The 22,054-nt window shown below is 53.9% G+C and overlaps 1 protein-coding gene across 1 annotated transcript; it reads left to right on the top strand.

Annotated features, from left to right (window-relative positions):
* Positions 1 to 5,203: 5,203 nt before the first annotated feature.
* GCSH (glycine cleavage system protein H) lies at positions 5,204 to 18,538 on the top strand. The gene is made up of 5 exons (XM_073659575.1): positions 5,204 to 5,401; positions 14,822 to 14,904; positions 15,826 to 15,889; positions 17,625 to 17,756; positions 18,199 to 18,538. Exons 1-5 carry the CDS (start codon positions 5,290 to 5,292, stop codon positions 18,294 to 18,296), a joined length of 489 nt encoding a protein of 162 aa, XP_073515676.1. The 5' UTR covers positions 5,204 to 5,289; the 3' UTR covers positions 18,297 to 18,538.
* The last annotated feature ends 3,516 nt before the right edge of the window (positions 18,539 to 22,054 follow it).

The following is a 22,054-nucleotide window of genomic DNA, read 5'->3' on the forward strand; positions in this document are numbered from 1 at the left end:
GCTGACAGTTCAACCTCCATTGAAGTAGGACCTCCTGCAGTGAACAGGTAATTGCAGCAGAGATCTGCTCTTAGAACCGACCAAAAAGGCTAAGATTCGTATACTCAGAGGCGGAAAAGTACACTTCTGAGGCAAGAGCTTCCTCAGATCAAAGGACTGGTCTCAGTCTTTCTGGTGCCAGTGGTCAGTGATGAATATTGGGGTTTGCATCGATCTGATATTTATATTTTCAGCGTCGTAGTGAAGGGACGAACATAAAGCCTTCACTCACATCACTGTAAGGCCATTCTAACCCATTCAACTTAATAACGAACCAATGGATGATGCTATCCATGCCATGTTTCATCTCTATAGAAAGGTAAAATCGTGATAGAAAACATGACGATATCTCCCACCTGGGACTTCCAGGGGTGAAGATATCTCGAAAGATGGGGATCTTTTAAACTTCTAAAAGACCCAGTACATCCCACGATTAGTCATCATATGAGCTCACCAAGGAGAGGTATGTGGGCATAACCTTGATCTAATAAAAATCAGAGTTTGGGTTTTGGTCATTTGCCATAGTGATGGGCAGTCTGGCTCTTTTTGGTGATCTGGCTCTTCTGGCTCCACTCACCAAAAAGAGCTGGCTCTTTTGGATCCTAAATGGATGCCTATTAAATATGTGTTCCCCATAGGTGAACACATATTTAAGATGACTAGATGCAGCCGAAACTCCGCCCACCAACGACCAAAACCCCGCCCACTCACAACTATCCAATTAAATTGAAGAGTGGGCAGGGTTTGGCTCGGGTGGGCGGAGTTACGACGTCCGAACACCGTGATTTTACGGCCAGTGAGAGCTATTCTGAGAAGTTAGTGGCTCTCACTGGGGTGCTGGCTCCCATTAGGGAGCCGGCTCTTTGTGTTGGATCGTTCTCGACCAACACATCACTAATTTCTCAGTCCTGGAAGGTACAGCTTGCTGTAGTACTGTCCGTTTTTCTAAGGAATACCTCCCTTCACTAAACTCAGCCATTTCTGTGACACAGGTTTAGTACTTTTCTTTTTTTATCCCCTTTATTCTATGTAATTTTATATATTGTATTGTTTTGTTCCCATTTTGTAACATGTTTGTATATTTTTTTTATAAACACTGCCTAACTTTCTGGATTAAATATATAAATTGAATAGCTCTGTAAATCGCACCCCGAAGCATGTAATGGGTGTCCAATCGGCCTGTATAAATGATTGGTGGTGTCAGCTAGTGGTTCCTTTTGTTCTTTTGTTATTGTGGAGTTAGCAGTAACCGTACCGGGGTATATATATATACAGTACAGACCAAAAGTTTGGACACACCTTCTCATTTAAAGATTTTTCTGTATTTTCATGACTATGAAAATTGTACATTCACACTGAAGGCATCAAAACTATGAATTAACACATGTGGAATTATATACTTAACAAAAAAGTGTGAAACAGCTGAAAATATGTCTTATATTCTAGGTTCTTCAAAGTAGCCACCTTTTGCTTTGATGACTGCTTTGCACACTCTTGGCATTCTCTTGATGAGCTTCAAGAGGTAGTCACCGGAAATGGTTTTCACTTCACAGGTGTGCACTGTCAGGTTTAATAAGTGGGATTTCTTGCCTTATAAATGGGGTTGGGACCATCAGTTGTGTTGTGCAGAAGTCTGGTGGATACACAGCTGATAGTCCTGAATAGGCTCTTAGAATTTGTATTATGTCAAGAAAAAAGCAGCTAAGTAAAGAAAAACGAGTGGCCATCATTACTTTAAGAAATGAAGGTCAGTCAGTCCGAAAAATTGGGAAAACTTTGAAAGTGTCCCCAAGTGCAGTTGCAAAAACCATCAAGCGCTACAAAGAAACTGGCTCACATGAGGACCGCCCCAGGAAAGGAAGACCAAGAGTCACCTCTGCTTCTGAGGATAAGTTTATCCGAGTCACCAGCCTCAGATATCGCAGGTTAACAGCAGCTCAGATTAGAGACCAGGTCAATGCCACACAGAGTTCTAGCAGCAGACACATCTCTACAACAACTGTTAAGAGGAGACTTTGTGCAGCAGGCCTTCATGGTAAAACAGCTGCTAGGAAACCACTGCTAAGGACAGGCAACAAGCAGAAGAGACTTGTTTGGGCTAAAGAACACAAGGAATGGACATTAGACCAGTGGAAATCTGTGCTTTGGTCTGATGAGTCCAAATTTGAGATCTTTGGTTCCAACCACCGTGTCTTTGTGCAACGCAGAAAAGGTGAACAGATGGACTCTACATGCCTGGTTCCCACCGTGAAGCATGGAGGAGGAGGTGTGATGGTGTGGGGGTGCTTTTCTAGTGACACTGTTGGGGATTTATTCAAAATTGAAGGCATACTGAACCAGCATGGCTACCACAGCATCTTGCAGCGGCATGCTATTCCATCCGGTTTGCGTTTAGTTGGACCATCATTTATTTTTCAACAGGACAATGACCCCAAACACACCTCCAGGCTGTGTAAGGGCTATTTGACCAAGAGAGAGAGTGATGGGGTGCTACGCCAGATGACCTGGCCTCCACAGTCACCAGACCTGAACCCAATCGAGATGGTTTGGGGTGAGCTGGACCGCAGAGTGAAGGCAAAAGGGCCAACAAGTGCTAAGCATCTCTGGGAACTCCTTCAAGATTGTTGGAAGACCATTTCCGGTGACTACCTCTTGAAGCTCATCAAGAGAATGCCAAGAGTGTGCAGAGCAGTCATCAAAGCAAAAGGTGGCTACTTTGAAGAACCTAGAATATAAGACATATTTTCAGTTGTTTCACACTTTTTGTTAAGTATATAATTCCACATGTGTTAATTCATAGTTTTGATGCCTTCAGTGTGAATGTACAATTTTCATAATCATGAAAATACAGAAAAATCTTTAAATGAGAAGGTGTGTCCAAACTTTTGGTCTGTACTGTATATACTGTATACACTGCTCAAAAAAATAAAGGGAACACTTAAACAACAGAATATAACTCCAAGTAAATCAAACTTCTGTGAAATCAAACTGTCCACTTAGGAAGCAACACTGATTGACAATCAATTTCACATGCTGTTGTGCAAATGGAATAGACAATAGATGGAAATTATTGGCAATTATCGAGACACCCTCAATAAAGGAGTGGTTCTGCAGGTGGGGACCACAGACCACATCTCAGTACCAATGCTTTCTGGCTGATGTTTTGGTCACTTCGGAATGTTGGTTGTGCTTTCACACTCGTGGTAGCATGAGACGGACTCTACAACCCACAGAAGTTGCTCAGGTAGTGCAGCTCATCCAGGATGGCACATCAATGCGAGCTGTGGCAAGAAGGTTTGCTGTGTCTGTCAGCGTAGTGTCCAGAGGCTGGAGGCGCTACCAGGAGACAGGCCAGTGCACCAGGAGACGTGGAGGGGGCCGTAGGAGGGCAACAACCCAGCAGCAGGACCGCTACCTCCGCCTTTGTGCAAGGAGGAACAGGAGGAGCACTGCCAGAGCCCTGCAAAATGACCTCCAGCAGGCCACAAATGTGCATGTGTCTGCACAAACGGTTAGAAACCGACTCCATGAGGGTGGTATGAGGGGTCGACGTCCACAGATGGGGGTTGTGCTCACAGCCCAACACTGTGCAGGACGCTTGGCATTTGCCACAGAACACCAGGATTGGCAAAGTTGCCACTGGCACCCTGTGCTCTTTACAGATGAAAGCAGGTTCACACTGAGCACATGTGACAGACATGACAGAGTCTGGAGACGCAGTGGAGAGCGATCTGCTGCCTGCGACATCCTTCAGCATGACCGGTTTGGCAGTGGGTCAGTAATGGTGTGGGGTGGCATTTCTTTGGAGGGCCGCACAGCCCTCCATGTGCTCACCAGAGGTAGCCTGACTGCCATTAGGTACCGAGATGAGATCCTCAGACCCCTTGTGAGACCATATGCTGGTGCGGTTGGCCCTGGGTTCCTCCTAATGCAGGACAATGCCAGACCTCATGTGGCTGGAGTGTGTCAGCAGTTCCTGCAAGATGAAGGCATTGAAGCTATGGACTGGCCCGCCCGTTCCCCAGACCTGAATCCGATTGAGCACATCTGGGACATCATGTCTCTCTCCATCCACCAACGTCACATTGCACCACAGACTGTCCAGGAGTTGGCGGATGCTTTAGTCCAGGTCTGGGAGGAGATCCCACAGGAGACCATCCGCAACCTCATCAGGAGCATGCCCAGGCGTTGTAGGGAGGTCATACAGGCACGTGGAGGCCATACACAATACTGAGCCTCATTTTGACTTGTTTTAAGGACATTACATCAAATCAGTCTGTAATGTGTTTTCCCACTTTAATTTTGGGGGTGACTCCATATCCAGGCCTCCATTGGTTAATAAATTTGATTTCCATTGATGATTTTTGTGTGATTTTGTTGTCAGCACATTCAACTTTGTACAGAACAAAGTATTCAATGAGAATCTTTCATTCATTCAGATCTAGGGTGTGTTATTTCAGTGTTCCCTTTATTTTTTTGAGCAGTGTATATTCCATGCGCTGGAATCGGAGGTGTATATACCATACGCTCACTGTGAGTTCCCCAATAACCGTCCTAGTAGAGGAAACAGCTACGGCCTCGTCCATCACTCAATTGTGTAATTATCCTGACGATTGAAGGCAGCGGTGGGATCTGCGTGACTCCTCCTGCTGTTATCCCTGACAGTGAGTATATTAACCCACTGACATTAACATTTAGGTTTAGGGTGTAAGCAAAAAAGTTAATGGGATGCTTCTTTAATTGCATGTATTTTTGGCAATTGAGTTTCATGAAACATTTTGCACCGTTTTCCTTCTATAGCGTCTGAATGCAGATCGAGTCAACTGAGAATCAGTCAGTGAGCTGATTCTGCTCAGAAAGTTTGTAACTCTATTAGCTGTCTTTTTCTGAGCTCTTCTCATCTGATTTATGACCACAGACCACAATAAAGTTGAACCGGAAACAAAGTGCCTGTAAAAGCTAAATGGAGCAAACTTTTAATGAAAACCAATAGCAAAGATGGACAACCCCTTTAATAATAGACACTATACTGGGCGGTGGCATGCAGTGTACATATGTGATAATGTGAGTGCTCCTTTTCTGCTGCAGTCACAGCTCTGCCGCTCGTTATAGAAGGGTCACTTTAGCTCCCACATAACGCGACTCCTGCCCCCTGTATCCGATCGCGCCTGCGCAGTAGCAACACGTGAGGCCAGCGTTGTGGGCGCGCAGTGGCGGCTGGACTGAGCGGGGTGCGCGCACTGGGGAAAAATGGCTGCAAGAGTGGTGCGCGGGGTGAGCAGCGTGTACTGTGCCGCCCGCCGGCTGCGGGGGAGCGTGTGCCCGGCCCGGTGCTTCGGCGGAGCCTCCCGTCTGCTCGCCGGTGAGTGTCGGGGTCCCGTCCCGGGGGGTTGGAGCAGCTCATTCACTGCAGGTGGGGGGTGACCTCCGCCGCTGCACCTGCCGCTGCCTACCGCTGGGGGGCGGGTACACGCGCGGAGGTTCATGTGCACTCACTCATAGTAGATGTGAAGTTTTGCTGTTTGCCCCATCCCTCCCTCCGTACAGGAGCGCTGCTGGCGGTCACTGACTGCAGCCTGTTATTACAATGTGTCTTGCTCAGAGCACTGATAACGGGCATTACATGGGGCTGATACGCGGCGGATTCTCTCCACATCCACCTGCTGGAAATCCGCTGCAGATTCAGGAAACCTCGGAGAAAAGCTGCTAAGACGGGTTACTTTTTAATTTTGATGGGTGAAATCCACAGCGAGTTTTTTTATTTTTTCATGGCCAGGGACTCGCACCTAATGTGTTGGTAAATCCCCCCCCAACACTCCAGCTGAAAATAGAAACTAGGTGGGAAAAAAAGCCACTATGCGGGGCAGGGCGTCGGGGAAGGGGCCGCCCCGGGACGGGGGTGAAAGGGTGGGGTGCAGGGCGTTGAGGAAGGGGCCGGGATGGGGGGAAAGGGGGGGGTGCAGGGCGTCGGGAAAGGGACCGGGACTGGGGGAAAGGGGGGGGGGGCGTCAGGGGTGCAGGGCGTCGGGGAAGGGGCCGCCGCGGGAGGGGGTGCAGGGCGTCGGGGAAGGGAAAGGGGGAAAGGGGGGGGTGCAGGACGTCGGGGAAGGGGCCGGGCCGGGGGGAAAGGGGGGGGGGGTGCAGGGCTTCGGGGAAGGGGAAGGGGCCGGGGGGAAATGGGGGGGGGGGGGTGCAGGGCGTCGGGGAAGGGGCCGAGACAGTGGGGAAGGGGGGGGGTGCAGGGCGTCGGGGAAGGGGCCGGGACGGGGGGAAAAGGGGGGGGGGGTGCAGGGCGTCGGGGAAGGGGCCGGGACGGGGGGAAATGGGGGGGGGGGGTGCAGGGCGTCGGGGAAGGGGCCGGGACAGTGGGGAAGGGGGGGGGTGCAGGGCGTCGGGGAAGGGGCCGGGACGGGGGGAAAAGGGGGGGGGGGTGCAGGGCGTCGGGGAAGGGGCGGGATGGGGGGAAATGGGGGGGGGGGTGCAGGGCGTCGGGGAAGGGGCGGGATGGGGGGAAATGGGGGGGGGGGTGCAGGGCGTCGGGGAAGGGGCGGGACGGGGGGAAATGGGGGGGGGGTGCAGGGCGTCGGGGAAGGGGCCGGGGGGAAATGGGGGGGGGGTGCAGGGCGTCGGGGAAGGGGCCGGGACAGTGGGGAAGGGGGGGGGTGCAGGGCGTCGGGGAAGGGGCCGGGACAGTGGGGAAGGGGGGGGGTGCAGGGCGTCGGGGAAGGGGCCGGGACGGGGGGAAAAGGGGGGGGGTGCAGGGCGTCGGGGAAGGGGCCGGGACGGGGGGAAATGGGGGGGGGGGGGGGTGCAGGGCGTCGGGGAAGGGGCCGGGACGGGGGGAAATGGGGGGGGGGGTGCAGGGCGTCGGGGAAGGGGCCGGGACGGGGGGAAATGGGGGGGGGGGGTGCAGGGCGTCGGGGAAGGGGCCGGGACGGGGGGAAATGGGGGGGGTGCAGGGCGTCGGGGAAGGGGCCGGGACGGGGGGAAATGGGGGGGGGGGGTGCAGGGCGTCGGGGAAGGGGCCGGGACGGGGGGAAATGGGGGGGGGGTGCAGGGCGTCGGGGAAGGGGCCGGGACGGGGGGAAATGGGGGGGGGGTGCAGGGCGTCGGGGAAGGGGCCGGGACGGGGGGAAATGGGGGGGGGGGGTGCAGGGCGTCGGGGAAGGGGCCGGGACGAGGGGAAATGGGGGGGGGGGTGCAGGGTGTCGGGGAAGGGGCCGGGACAGTGGGGAAGGGGGGGGTGCAGGGCTTCGGGGAAGGGGTGGGGAAGGGGCCGGGACGGGGGGGAAGGGGGGGGGGTGCAGGGCGTCGGGGAAGGGGGGGTGCAGGGCGTCGGGGAAGGGGCCGGGGGGAAAGAGGGGGGGTGCAGGGCGTCGGGGGGAAAGGGGGGGGTGCAGGGCGTCGGGGAAGGGGCCGGGACAGGGGGAAAGGGCGTTAAGGAAGGGGCCGGGATGGGGGGAAAGGGGGGGGGGTGCAGGGCGTCGAGGAAGGGGCCGGGAAAGGGGGGGGTGCAGGGCGTCGGGGAAGGGGCCGGGGGGAAAGGGGGGGGTGCAGGGCGTCGGGGAAGGGGCCGGGACTGGGGGGAAGGGGGGGTGCAGGGCGTCGGGGAAGGGAGAAAAGGGGGGGGGGTGCAGGGCGCCGGGGAAGGGGCCGGGGGGAAAGAGGGGGGGTGCAGGGCGTCGAGGAAGGGGCCGGGATGGGGGGAAAGGGGGGGTGCAGGGCGTCGGGAAGGGGCCGGGGGGAAAGGGGGGGTGTAGGGCAGGGTCCGGGATGGGGGGAAAGGGGGGGGTGCAGGGCGTTGAGGAAGGGGCCGGGCCGGGGGGAAAGGGGGGGTGCAGGGCGTCGGGGAAGGGGCCGGGGGGAAAGGGGGGGTGTAGGGCGTTAAGGAAGGGGCCGGGATGGGGGGAAAGGGGGGGTGGTGCAGGGCGTCGGGGAAGGGGCCGGGACGGGGGGAAATGGGGGGGGGTGGTGCAGGGCGTCGGGGAAGGGGCCGGGACGGGGGGAAATGGGGGGGGGGGTGCAGGGCGTCGGGGAAGGGGCCGGGACGGGGGGAAATGGGGGGGGGGGTGCAGGGCGTCGGGGAAGGGGCCGGGACGGGGGGAAATGGGGGGGGGGTGCAGGGCGTCGGGGAAGGGGCCGGGACGAGGGGAAATGGGGGGGGGGGTGCAGGGTGTCGGGGAAGGGGCCGGGACAGTGGGGAAGGGGGGGGGTGCAGGGCTTCGGGGAAGGGGTGGGGAAGGGGGGGGGTGCAGGGCGTCGGGGAAGGGGCCGGGGGGAAAGAGGGGGGGTGCAGGGCGTCGGGGGGAAAGGGGGGGTGCAGGGCGTCGGGGAAGGGGCCGGGACAGGGGGAAAGGGCGTTAAGGAAGGGGCCGGGATGGGGGGAAAGGGGGGGGGTGCAGGGCGTTGAGGAAGGGGCCGGGAAAGGGGGGGGTGCAGGGCGTCGGGGAAGGGGCCAGGACGGGAGAAAAGGGGGGGGGGGGGGTGCAGGGCGCCGGGGAAGGGGCCGGGGGGAAAGAGGGGGGGTGCAGGGCGTCGAGGAAGGGGCCGGGATGGGGGGAAAGGGGGGGTGCAGGGCGTCGGGAAGGGGCCGGGACGGGGGGAAAGGGGGGGGTGCAGGGCGTCGGGGAAGGGGGGGTGCAGGGCGTCGAGGAAGGGGCCGGGACGGGGGGAAAGGGGGGGGTGCAGGGCGTCGGGGAAGGGGGGGTGCAGGGCGTCGAGGAAGGGGCCGGGACGGGGGGAAAGGGGGGGGTGCAGGGCGTCGGGGAAGGGGACGGGACGGGGGAAAAGGGGGGGGGTGCAGGGCGTCGGGGAAGGGGCCGGGAAAGGGGGGGTGCAGGGCGTCGGGGAAGGGGCCGGGACGGGGGGAAAGGGGGGGGTGCAGGGCGTCGGGGAAGGGGCCGGGACGGGGGGAAAGGGGGGGTGCAGGGCGTCGGGGAAGGGGCCGGGACGGGGGGAAAGGGGGGTGCAGGGCGTCGGGGAAGGGGACGGGGGAAAAGGGGGGGTGCAGGGCGTCGGGGAAGGGGCCGGGACGGGGGGAAAGGGGGGGGGTGCAGGGCGTCGGGGAAGGGGGGGTGCAGGGCGTCGAGGAAGGGGCCGGGACGGGGGGAAATGGGGGGGGGGGTGCAGGGCGTCGGGGAAGGGGCCGGGACGGGGGGAAATGGGGGGGGGGGGTGCAGGGCGTCGGGGAAGGGGCCGGGACGGGGGGAAATGGGGGGGGGGGTGCAGGGCGTCGGGGAAGGGGCCGGGACGGGGGGAAATGGGGGGGGGTGCAGGGCGTCGGGGAAGGGGCCGGGACGAGGGGAAATGGGGGGGGGGGTGCAGGGTGTCGGGGAAGGGGCCGGGACAGTGGGGAAGGAGGGGGTGCAGGGCTTCGGGGAAGGGGCCGGGACGGGGGGAAATGGGGGGAGGGGTGCAGGGCGTCGGGGAAGGGGCCGGGACGGGGGGGAAGGGGGGGGTGCAGGGCGTCGAGGAAGGGGTGGGGAAGGGGGGGGGGTGCAGGGCGTCGGGGAAGGGGGGGTGCAGGGCGTCGGGGAAGGGGCCGGGGGGAAAGAGGGGGGTGCAGGGCGTCGGGGAAAGGGCGTCGGGGGGGAAAGGGGGGGTGCAGGGCGTCGGGGAAGGGGCCGGGACAGGGGGAAAGGGCGTTAAGGAAGGGGCCGGGATGGGGGGAAAGGGGGGGGGTGCAGGGCGTTGAGGAAGGGGCCGGGAAAGGGGGGGTGCAGGGCGTCGGGGAAGGGGCCGGGGGGAAAGGAGGGGGTGCAGGGCGTCGGGAAAGGGGGGGGTGCAGGGCGTCGGGGAAGGGGCCGGGACTGGGGGGAAGGGGGGGTGCAGGGCGTCGGGGAAGGGGCCGGGACGGGAGAAAAGGGGGGGGGTGCAGGGCGCCGGGGAAGGGGCCGGGGGGAAAGAGGGGGGGTGCAGGGCGTCGAGGAAGGGGCCGGGATGGGGGGAAAGGGGGGGTGCAGGGCGTCGGGAAGGGGCCGGGGGGAAAGGGGGGGTGTAGGGCAGGGGCCGGGATGGGGGGAAAGGGGGGGGTGCAGGGCGTTGAGGAAGGGGCCGGGCCGGGGGGAAAGGGGGGGGTGCAGGGCGTCGGGGAAGGGGCCGGGGGGAAAGGGGGGGTGTAGGGCGTTAAGGAAGGGGCCGGGATGGGGGGAAAGGGGGGGGGGTGTAGGGCGTTAAGGAAGGGGCCGGGATGGGGGGAAAGGGGGGGGGTGCAGGGCGTTGAGGAAGGGGCCGGGCCGGGGGGAAAGGGGGGGGTGCAGGGCGTCGGGGAAGGGGCGGGGACGGGGGGAAAGGGGGGGGATGCAGGGCGTCGGGGAAGGGGTGGGGAAGGGGGGGGGAGGGCGTCGGGGAAGGGGCCGGGACGGGGGGAAAGGGGGGGGTGCAGGGCGTCGGGGAAGGGGCCGGGACGGGGGGAAAGGGGGGGGTGCAGGGCGTCGGGGAAGGGGGGGGTGCAGGGCGTCGGGGAAGGGGCCGGAAAGGGGGGGTGCAGGGCGTCGGGGAAGGGGCCGGGACGGGGGGAAAGGGGGGGGTGCAGGGCGTCGGGAAAGGGGGGGTGCAGGGCGTCGAGGGGGGGGTGCAGGGCGTCGGGAAAGGGGGGGTGCAGGGCGTCGAGGAAGGGGCGGGGACGGGGGGAAAGGGGGGGGTGCAGGGCGTCGGGGAAGGGGCTGGGACGGGGGGGATGCAGGGGGCCGGGAAGGGGGGGGGAGGGCGTCGGGGAAGGGGCTGGGACGGGGGGAAAGGGGGGGGGGGGGAGGGCGTCGGGGAAGGGGCCGGGACGGGGGGAAAGGGGGGGGTGCAGGGCGTCGGGGAAGGGGGGGGTGCAGGGCATCGGGGAAGGGGCCGGGACGGGGGGGAAAGGGGGGGTGCAGGGCGTCGGGGAAGGGGCCGGGGGGAAAGGGGGGGTGCAGGGCGTCGGGGAAGGGGCCGGGACGGGGGGAAAAGGGGGGGGGGTGCAGGGCGTCGGGGAAGGGGCCGGGACGGGGGGAAAGGGGGGGGTGCAGGGCGTCGGGGAAGGGGGGGTGCAGGGCGTCGAGGAAGGGGCCGGGACGGGGGGAAAGGGGGGGGTGCAGGGCGTCGGGGAAGGGGCCGGGACGGGGGGAAAGGGGGGGGTGCAGGGCGTCGGGGAAGGGGCCGGGACGGGGGAAAAGGGGGGGGGGTGCAGGGCGTCGGGGAAGGGGCCGGGAAAGGGGGGGTGCAGGGCGTCGGGGAAGGGGGGGGTGCAGGGCGTCGGGGAAGGGGCCGGGACGGGGGGAAAGGGGGGGGTGCAGGGCGTCGGGGAAGGGGCCGGGACGGGGGGAAAGGGGGGTGCAGGGCGTCGGGGAAGGGGACGGGGGAAAAGGGGGGGTGCAGGGCGTCGGGGAAGGGGCCGGGACGGGGGGAAAGGGGGGGGGGTGCAGGGCGTCGGGGAAGGGGGGGTGCAGGGCGTCGAGGAAGGGGCCGGGACGGGGGGAAAGGGGGGGGGTGCAGGGCGTCGGGGAAGGGGACGGGGGGAAAGGGGGGGTGCAGGGCGTCGGGGAAGGGGGGGTGCAGGGCGTCGAGGAAGGGGCCGGGACGGGGGGAAAGGGGGGGGTGCAGGGTGTCAAGGAAGGGGACTGGGGGAAAGGGGGGGGTGCAGGGCGTCGGGGAAGGGGGGGTGCAGGGCGTCGAGGAAGGGGCCGGGACGGGGGGAAAGGGGGGGGTGCAGGGTGTCAAGGAAGGGGACTGGGGGAAAGGGGGGGTGTAGGGCGTCGGGGAGGGGGCCGCCTCGCGACGGGGGTGCAGGGCGTCGGAGAGGGGGGGGCGAGGTGTAGGGCACTAGGGATGGTGGGCCTGTCCGGGGACGTACGGTGCCAGGGAGAGGTGGCTCCTTGTGTCTGTCGGGGGTAGGGTGGTTTGGCAGCGCAGAGTCCTTGTGGCGGTAGGGGGCAGCGCTGTCCCCTGTCTTCAGTGGGTGGGTCAGTGGGGTCCATCATGTGCTGGAGAGACTACGCAGAGCTGAGCCCTTACGTGACATGGTGGCTCTGGTTGTGAGTCTCTGCGCTGTCGGTGTCCCGTCCTGTACAGCGGATATCACCTGTTGATCTGACCTCAGCAGTATCTGCCCCATTGGACGTGGGTTTGTCTGTTTTCAGCCTGTAAACCATGGAAAGTTTGTGGTCCGTATCTGCGCTGCATTGTGTTCTCAGCCTGTGGCCTATACCTGACACAGTAATGTGGGAGTCTGGAGTTCTCACCTTTTTGTAGTCACTTTGTATGTGTTTTTTTTCTTCTTTTTTTAATATTCCTGTATTGTATGTCCACTAGCAAGAAAAAGGCCTGCACGGCCCACAGGCAGCATTCACATGATGTGGTCAGTGTTTGTTTTTTTTCCCCTATCCCCTATCCCCTGCAACTAAAAGCGCACTTCTGCCATAGTTTTTAAAAATTTCTGCAAAAAGCATTGCGAATTTACTTCAACTAGGAAAAGGAAAAAAAATGCAGCGTGTGAACCCAGCCTGACAGTGCAGCGTGAGCGGTCTGAGTCTTATACACGCTCGGCTCCTTACTAACAGCATTTTCCATTTTTTTTTTTGCGTCTCACAAGAAAGTTGAGTACAAGTCTGCGGAGTTTGTGCTCAGATTTTCTGCACATAAAATCTTCCACTTTTTATGAGAGTCTCAACCACATGATTTATCCTTTTTGTCCTTTTGCTTGTTTTCTCTTTCGATATGTAATGTGTCAGTTCTTTGCTGAAAATATCTGTTGCGCGGACGGCGTGATCTCTGCACAGCCGGGCGCCGTCCTCTCGCTGTTCTGCAGCTGATCTGGTTTCAGCCAGAGATTTCTCGTTGCAGTCACTGAGCGAATAACGTGGGATCTTGTACTGCGCTTAGTGTGTGAGCAGCGATGTGTGATCTGTCCTCTAACCGGGCTCTATACAGTATTGTGTGCAGCTTGTTTTCTGTATTCTGCTAGATTGCTAGAAAGGGTTTAGACTTTGGATTTTGACCATAATGAATGTTAGGTGATTTTGTTTTCAGCCACCCGTTAAAAAACTGTAGATTCCTGCCTTCCACATTGGCCATATTGACTTTTAAAGGGGTTATCGAACGCCTCCCAATTCTGCATCGGCAGGTAAGAGGCACTGCTTAAAGCAGGAATGTGAAACTCCTAAACACACACAGGGCCAAAATGAAATACAAAGTCATGGGCCCCGCATAGTCCTCTGTGCAGAATAATGGGCCCCGCATAGTCCTCTGTGCAGAATAATGGGCCCCGCATAGTCCTCTGTGCAGAATAATGGGCCCCGCATAGTCCTCTGTGCAGAATAATGGGCCCCGCATAGTCCTCTGTGCAGAATAATGGGCCCCGCATAGTCCTCTGTGCAGAATAATGGGCCCCGCATAGTCCTCTGTGCAGAATAATGGGCCCCGCATAGTCCTCTGTGCAGAATAATGGGCCCCGCATAGTCCTCTGTGCAGAATAATGGGCCCCGCATAGTCCTCTGTGCAGAATAATGGGCCCCGCATAGTCCTCTGTGCAGAATAATGGGCCCCGCATAGTCCTCTGTGCAGAATAATGGGCCCCGCATAGTCCTCTGTGCAGAATAATGGGCCCCGCATAGTCCTCTGTGCAGAATAATGGGCCCCGCATAGTCCTCTGTGCAGAATAATGGGCCCCGCATAGTCCCCCCCGTGCCGAGTAATGGGCCCCGCATAGTCCCCCCCCCCCCGTGCCGAGTAATGGGCCCCGCATAGTCCCCCCCCCCCGTGCCGAGTAATGGGCCCCGCATAGTCCCCCCCCCGTGCCGAGTAATGGGCCCCGCATAGTCCCCCCCCCCCGTGCCGAGTAATGGGCCCCGCATAGTCCCCCCCCCGTGCCGAGTAATGGGCCCCGCATAGTCCCCCCCCCCGTGCCGAGTAATGGGCCCCGCATAGTCCCCCCCCGTGCCGAGTAATGGGCCCCGCATAGTCCCCCCCCCCCCCGTGCCGAGTAATGGGCCCCGCATAGTCCCCCCCCCCCCCGTGCCGAGTAATGGGCCCCGCATAGTCCCCCCCCCCGTGCCGAGTAATGGGCCCCGCATAGTCCCCCCCCCCGTGCCGAGTAATGGGCCCCGCATAGTCCCCCCCCCGTGCCGAGTAATGGGCCCCGCATAGTCCCCCCCCCGTGCCGAGTAATGGGCCCCGCATAGTCCCCCCCGTGCCGAGTAATGGGCCCCGCATAGTCCCCCCCCGTGCCGAGTAATGGGCCCCGCATAGTCCCCCCCCGTGCCGAGTAATGGGCCCCGCATAGTCCCCCCCCCCCGTGCCGAGTAATGGGCCCCGCATAGGAGTGGTGTACACTAGTTCTGTTTTGTGTTATTTCTTTTATCTGCCTCAGGGTTCGGAAACACTGGAGCTGTTAAAAGTGACATCTTCCCTTTTCAGGTGGCTTTCGCTAGGTCTTTTCCTGAAGCGCTTTCCCTGGGAAGATTCAGTGGCTGAAAGATGAAATACTGGCTTCATTAGTGACCGCTAGGTGGAGCTCTCTGCATACGAGTTTTTGCAGCTCCCATTGAACTTTACTGGGAACTTTACTTATATGTAGGAGCTCCCCCTAGTGGTAGTTGCCGATTAACACTACTGTGACTTTACGCATCAGACTGTGGTCTTGAATGGTTTTGATGGTAGATCCACACGTCTAGAATACATATGCTTTGTGGCTCGATCTAATGTGTGACCTCTTGCCATGTGTCGCACACAGGACTGAACATGTCAGTAATGTTATAAGTGGTGCATGGTTTTGTATGTTGTGGAATTGATGCCTTTATTCCTTACATTTCAGCCGCTCGCAGGTTCACAGACAAGCATGAGTGGATCTCGGTGGAGGACGGCGTTGGAACTGTTGGAATCAGCAAGTTTGCCCAGGTCCGGACTTGTTTGTGGAATGTTACTGACTGTGATCTTTGACATCTGCAAACACTGAGCTGCAGGATTCAGCTTTATTTTTCTTTTTTTCTCTGAACTTTGACTTTTTTTTTTTTATCAATCAGTAGTGAGCGGCGGTTACACACAGGAGCCAATAAATAAGACGTGTATTGTATTTGGACAGCTCTTATTTTTGAAGAAAAGGCTTTGGTCTTGCCACCTTACCCCACAGGCAAGACATAAAAAGAATACAGGAGATAATCTCACTTGCAATACACAGGCAGTACTTACCAGAAATTCCTGCGGCTCCTTTCATTTTTCTTTCGGCCTCTCGGTAGCTTCGCGGACCGATTTGTGGTTTTTTTTTTTGTCTTTTCATCAATTTTTGAGGGACTCCCAGTTCTAGATAACATCACAATTGTGCCAAATTTAAGCCATTTCTTGACAACAGTCTTCAGTGTTCATGGTATATCTAATGCTTTGGGAAAAAAAAACAGCAATGAGATCCCTTTGCTGTGTTGTAAGCTGTTTACAGACCATGGCTTTGCTGTAAAATGCAACTAAGACAGCTAAACTTTATATGGGGTTAATCAGAATCCCTGTAAGTAATGACGACCGTGCCCTGACTACTGTGTAAATGTGAAGGCTAATTCTGAACACAATCCCCCCAATTATAAGAGAGTTTATAATAATGAGGTTGCATTAGTGTATTTTTTTTTAATTTTCCCCATCACAATGATTTTTCTTAATAGTTTTATTCAGATTATGGGCGCCATTAAAAGTGCAAAAAGTTCTGAAAAAAATAATTGCATACATTTTTTTTTGCATAACAAAAAACTGTTATTTTAATAGGGGTGTGGCATTTTTTTTTTTTTTTAATTTCCCCAATCTCACATGTACATTTATTTATTTTTCTTCTAGGAGTCATTAGGAGATGTAGTTTACTGTAGTCTTCCAGAAATCGGTGCCATGATTAATAAAATGGGTATGTTCCTTTTTTGTCTACAATATTTGATGACTGAAAATTTTCGCCATTGCTCACAATATCTGGAGGGAGAAGGAGTTGATTGTCGGGGCTAAAACTCAATGTTTAGATTTTTTTTTTCCAATAACGCTCCTTTAAGTGAGTGTATCTATCAATGATCCTGAGAGCGCAGCTCTGAAGTGATGGTCTCACGTGCGGAGCGCTGCTCTAGGGCACTGGCGGAGAGAGACACATCCTGTATTCGGCCATCTCCAGCAGTGCCACATAAAGTGAATGGCACAGGGCATTAGAACTACTGCATGTTTCATAATACCTATAACTATCACTAGGGGTCATTTTGACCCCCATTCAAAAGTGTTGAAACTTCACCTGTAATGTTTGCTACTGAAGTGCAGACAAGAATCGCTAGTAGAGACATGGATCAATCATTTTCAGACAACATGCGGAATCATCCCCGATATACAGTGACACAATTATACTCTGCAATTAGGGAGAAACACACTGATTTTCTGTAATATTAGGTGTATTGCCTTTTACTACTTTTATGTATGGGGTCAAATTGACCTCTTTGGTACTTTATTGGTATGAATAGCAAAATCTGGGTCCCTGAAAAAAAATTACAATTTGTGTCCTAAATTATATAAACTACCATGAATAAATAAGTCAAAAAAACTCAGAACTCATTTGTTAAAATTTTTGAAATTATAAGAAAAATAAATGGCAAAAGGGTCAAAATGACCCCTCCGGTAGTTCTAGTGTTATAAATGTAATCAAAACTGAAAATGTGCATGAAAAAAGTGTGGATTTCTCTTGAAAACTGAAATGGATTTTACACTTCATAAGTTCTATGTGAACTTGTCCTTATGGTCCTGTAGCCACTGCAGAGGTTTACGTTATAGTACTTGCATGGGAACGGCCAATGTATAAACCCTTGAACTCCTAGGCCACTTTCACACGTTCATTATTTGGTCAGTATTTGTAAGCCAAAACCAGGAGTGGGTGATAAATACAGAAGTGGTGACGTGTTTCTATTACACTTTTCCTCTGATTGTTCCTCACCTTATTTTGGCTTACAAATACTGATGTAAAATACAGAACGTGGCCTTAAACTGACTAGGAAGCACAAAATGACTGTTCAAACCAAGCGCAGACATTCAGTGCACCCTTGGTGTGACCAAACAGTTCAGTGCACGTTCCAATCTACTTGTTTTTTAATTTTTTTTTCTGCCCTTCTCTTACTGTCAAGAAAAAGTAGGGCTAAGACTGGTTCAAAACAAGCAAATGGGAAGGTGCCCTGAACTGTTTGGTCATACCAAGGGTGCACTGAATGTCTGTGCTTGGTTTGGACAGTCATTGTGTGCTGACAGATTCCCTTTCAAGCTGGCGTCACTCTTCTGTGTTTTATTATCGGAGTACGGACCGGCCGCAGGTCTCCTGACCTGATCTCAACTGCCTCGAAGGTTTTGCGTTTGGAACAGGAGACGCGCAGGTGGTTCGTGCTTTGACCCTGAAACTCGTATTTTGTGAAATTGGCGTTAAAAAAAACTTTTCAAGCCAAAAATTAGCGATTCATGACGTAGGTGAGGCAGCGTTGTACCGGCTCGGGGTTATCTACTGTAGTCTTTGGAACAGTACAGAGATGTCTGGTTCTGATCCGCACACTCCTCTATGATGTCTCTGACCGACCCGATCTATTGATCGTGCTGTTACGTAATGACTTTTCTCTCTGTCCTAGATGAGTTTGGAACATTAGAGAGTGTAAAGGCGGCTAGTGAGCTCTTCTCTCCCCTGACTGGAGAGGTCAAAGCCATCAACGAAGCGCTGGCAGACAATCCGGGCCTGGTGAACAAATCCTGCTACGATGAAGGTGAATAATGTCCTGTGCGAAATCTAGAAATGACGCGTGTAACCTGGCGGCAGTTCCTGCTTCCATAGACAATGTTGTGACCCCCTGCTGTTCTGCGAAATCAAACTTGGATCATTACTGAGATTCAGTTTAGTAGAACCATGGGGGTCGGGTTTCGCAGCCACGGTACGACTGCATGAAAAACAGCCGAAGTGCAAAATTTCAAGTGACCTGATAGACTCCTTCAGGAGGATTATCATTTTTCTTTTTCTTGGTTGAATGTGTTTTGGTCAAAAAGTAATTTTTGCCATTGGGTTTTTATTAAGACTTGCTTTGTAGGTAGCAATGCAAACCTATTCACTTGCTTCACAAGTGCTGTGTATACAGTTGGTGGAAAAAAAAAAACCTTATTGCTTCCGAGGTTTCTCAAAAGCTTCATCTGGTGCTTTCTTCTCATGTGCAGGGTGGTTAATAAAGGTAACGGTGGATGTTCCCTCAGAGCTGGACGACCTGATGAGCGAGGACGCCTATGAGAAATATGTAAAATCGATTGAGGAGTGAACTCGGCCCGGTGAAACGTCGTAGTCCTGTTTAGATTCAGAGTAGTGGCACAGGAGGGCACTTGCCCCCAGGTTGGTGGACTCGCTTACTACAGGATAACCAGTCTTGCCCTCCTCGTAGCTTTAAGTTGAGCTGGTCGACAATGAAGCATCTTCAGGATCCTCCTGTCTCAATGTCTTGTCTTTTTATAAGAAGAATTTATCTGAAAATTTTACACTGAATACAAATCTAATTAACAAAAATGTTTTTAGTCTTTTTTTCCTTTTTTTCCTATCAGGTGTTTTTTTTTTTTGTCCCATTTTTGGCAGAAACACTAAATGACACTTTCCAAAGACTGTTCTTTACTTTTCATAGAAGAAAGTGATTTTGTATGATGGAGGCGGATGGCGTCTTCTATAATCATGGGGACAGGAGCGTAGCCTCCTCTTTACTACAGGTTTACCAATAATGTGTAATAAAAAAGGATAATCTGGAATACGGAGCCGTTCGTACACCTTGTATGTATGCGGCTGTATCCTTGGCTAAATGATCTGTCTTCCAAAATTGCCGGTGCCATGATCGTCCATTAAGGGTAAAAGGTGTCTTATTCCCCTTGCAAAATATCAACTATAAAATTATATTTTACAAACTGACCTATTGTATTTTCTAAATCTGGCACGATATTTGCCATGTGTGATCTGAACAATGCTGATATAAGCTGCCGATCCACCTTGAACCATAAAATGTCCTGTGCAGATCTGATGCTTCCACCTTGCTGTTACTTGAGGATCCTTCTTCCTGAAAGTGCTGTTTTGTCAGACTACTTCATGTTGTCTTAGTAGCTGATTTGTCCAGCAAAGACAGCATGAACTAGGCTGATAAGCCAGGACGGTCAGCCTGGTGTGAGCGAAGGAAGGAAAATGAGGTAATAAACTAGATTACAAAAATTCATAACTCTACAAAGGCTGATCAAGAGCTAAATTGTATACTTCTGTCTGTAGCTGATCGGTGGGAGAAATGGCTTTTTATCGCCTTCCCACTGACCTCCTATTGAAAACCCCTTTAATTCAGGTATTTGTCATTCCTAAACCATTTCCTCTAAAGCACTACAAGAAAGGAAGCACTTTACTGTAGACTTTACTGCTTTACTTTACTATTGCTTTACTGGGTGAGAGGAGGGGGCTGGTTAACTGCAGTAGCTAAGCCACCCCCCTCCTGTCACATCCAAACCATCTACAAAGAAGGGATCTGGCTTGGTTAAAGAAGCCCTCCTCCTTCTCCTATCAAAGTGTTTATCCTCTTTAATATAGTGCAGTCATCATATTATATAGCACGGTGTACGTACAATTGCTCATATTACCTTTCTATCCAGCTAAGTCGTCTTTTCTCCGCTGTATGTAGAAATAAGAAGTCTCTTGTCCCTGCATTTATCAACTTCCGACCCGGTGGCTGCTGCCTCCTCCTCCTGCCATTGACTTTCGCAGTGACTGATGACTCATGCAGGGAAAAATTGACCTCCTGTTTCTAAATAGAGCTTAGAAGGATTCAGCCTGTCAGTTTTTGTCATAGACCTAATGGAAAAGAAAAGAATTAGCTGGGTAGAAAGGCAAAATGAGCAATTGTAAGTACACAATGCTGTATAATATGATGGCTGCAATATATTAAGAGGATAAAAATATGATAAGGGGGGGGGTGCTTTTTTAATAAAGGGAGCAGTCAGCCCCCTTCATACACAGGAAAGGTCATGTGCCGAATGCAGAAATTGCATTTTTGTGCCTGCCAAGCACAATCCAAAGTGGTGTTTCTTTCCTCCCCCTGGGGCAGCAGATCTGATGTAAAATACAGATCACGATGAGGTTGTAAAGTATGGGACTTCTTGTTCATGCGTCCTTGAATTAGCTGAGTCTTCCAGTCATCCCTCTCCTCTCATGTTGCTGGGCCCTCTGTACGGTCTTATTTTATATTTTACCACCTTCTGTGTGATGACCGGAATAGGAATCGTTCCGTCTGACTTCTGGTTCTCACTTCGAAACGTCCTGATGAAGAACATGGAAGTTACCAGAAGTAAAAGAATGGAAACCGGGTCCAGGTCACCCCATTCTTGTATGTGGGGTGCTTATGCATTTCTCCTCAATCCCTCAGACTTCTCTTTTCCAAATCCACAACCCTGTGGCCGGGGTGAAGCCTTTAATGAAAAATGTCACATTGAGGGCAAAGACGGGTGTAGACCTGTCTCCTCCAACTCTATTTCTGCCCCTGCTGTCCATCACCCCTCTGACATCTCACCCAAAAAATAACATTAAGATTATACCTGAATTTATTTATTTTTTTATAAATAATTTCACTTCTATTCCCATTTATGAACGCGGTGTTTCCCCACGGAATCAGACTATTGGTAATACCTTTTGTAAGTTCATTCATCAATGTCTGAGGAACAGCCGAGGAACGGTACAACGAAGAGTGGTAAGAAAGAAGCTTCTAAATCATCACATTAAAACAAATATTTATCAAAATAAACATGGCAGAGACCAACTTTTTTTATTGCAGCCTTTTAATTGGACAGTTCCGAGTAGTTTGTAGAGTTTTCCTTTCGGAGTCTTGTGACTATTTACTTCTATGGGAAGTACCGGGCTCGATGGATAGGGCGGCTCCCTCACTAGGTATTAGGGAAGCAGTAGATGGATGACCTCCCTGACAATAAAGCGGCAGGGCCCTTCATGCATTAATCAATGTCTTAAAACAAGAGTTGAAATCACCTTTACAAAATACGAAGCCGTCCTGAGCGCCCACTGATGTATAGGAGTGCACGTCTATGACAGGCGCCATATACAACCCCTGGCAAAAATTATGGAATCACCGGGCTCGGAGGATGTTCATTCAGTTGTTTAATGTGGTTGAAAAAAAAGCAGATCACAGACATGGCACATCAAAATCATTTCAAATGGCAACTTTAGGGCTTTAAGAAACACTAAAAGAAATCAAGATAAAAAATGTGGTACTCAGTAAGGGTAATTTTTTTCAGACCAAGCAGAGGGGAAAAAATTATGGAATCACTCAATTCTGAGGAAAAAATTATGGAATCATGAAAAACAAACACACAAAAGAACACTCCAATACATCACTAGTATTTTGTTGCACCACCTCTGGCTTTAATAACAGCTTGCAGTCTCTGAGGCATGGACCTAATGAGTGACAAACAGTACTCTTCATCAATCTGGCACCAACTTTCTCTGATTGCTGTTGCCAGATCAGCTTTGCAGGTTGGAGCCTTGTCATGGACCATTTTCTTCAACTTCCACCAAAGATTTTCAATTGGATTGAGATCTGGACTATTTGCAGGCCATGACATTGACCTTGTGTCTTCTTTCAAGGAATGTTTTCACAGTTTTTGCTCTATGGCAGGATGCATTATCTTGAAAAATGATGTTATCATCCCCAAACATCCTTTCAATTGATGGGATAAGAAAACTGTCCAAAATATCAATGTAAACTTGGGCATTTATTGAAGATGTAATGACAACCATCTCCCCAGTGCCTTTACCTGACATGCAGCCCCATATCATCAATGACTGTGGAAATTTGCATGTTCTCCTCATGCAGTCATCTTTATAAATCTCATTGGAACTGCACCAAACAAAAGTTCCAGCATCATCACCTTGCCCAATGCAGATTCGCAATTCATCACTGAATATGACTTTCATCCAGTCATCCACAGTCCACAATTGCTTTTCCTTAGCCCATTATAACCTTGTTTTTTTCCGTTTAGGTGTTAATGATGG

Source organism: Phyllobates terribilis, unplaced genomic scaffold (genome assembly GCF_046119375.1).
Source record: "Phyllobates terribilis strain yellow unplaced genomic scaffold, ASM4611937v1 Scaffold_13__5_contigs__length_258822181, whole genome shotgun sequence".
Classification (NCBI taxonomy): Eukaryota; Metazoa; Chordata; class Amphibia; order Anura; family Dendrobatidae; genus Phyllobates; species Phyllobates terribilis.

Excerpts from the sequence above, each read along its gene's own strand:
- GCSH (XM_073659575.1), top strand. The coding sequence starts at position 5,290 with ATGGCTGCAAGAGTGGTGCGCGGGGTGAGCAGCGTGTACTGTGCCGCC. Across the intron at positions 5,402-14,821 it reads AGCCTCCCGTCTGCTCGCCG|CCGCTCGCAGGTTCACAGAC; the intron begins GTGAGTGTCGGG and ends CTTACATTTCAG. Across the intron at positions 14,905-15,825 it reads GAATCAGCAAGTTTGCCCAG|GAGTCATTAGGAGATGTAGT; the intron begins GTCCGGACTTGT and ends TTTTTCTTCTAG.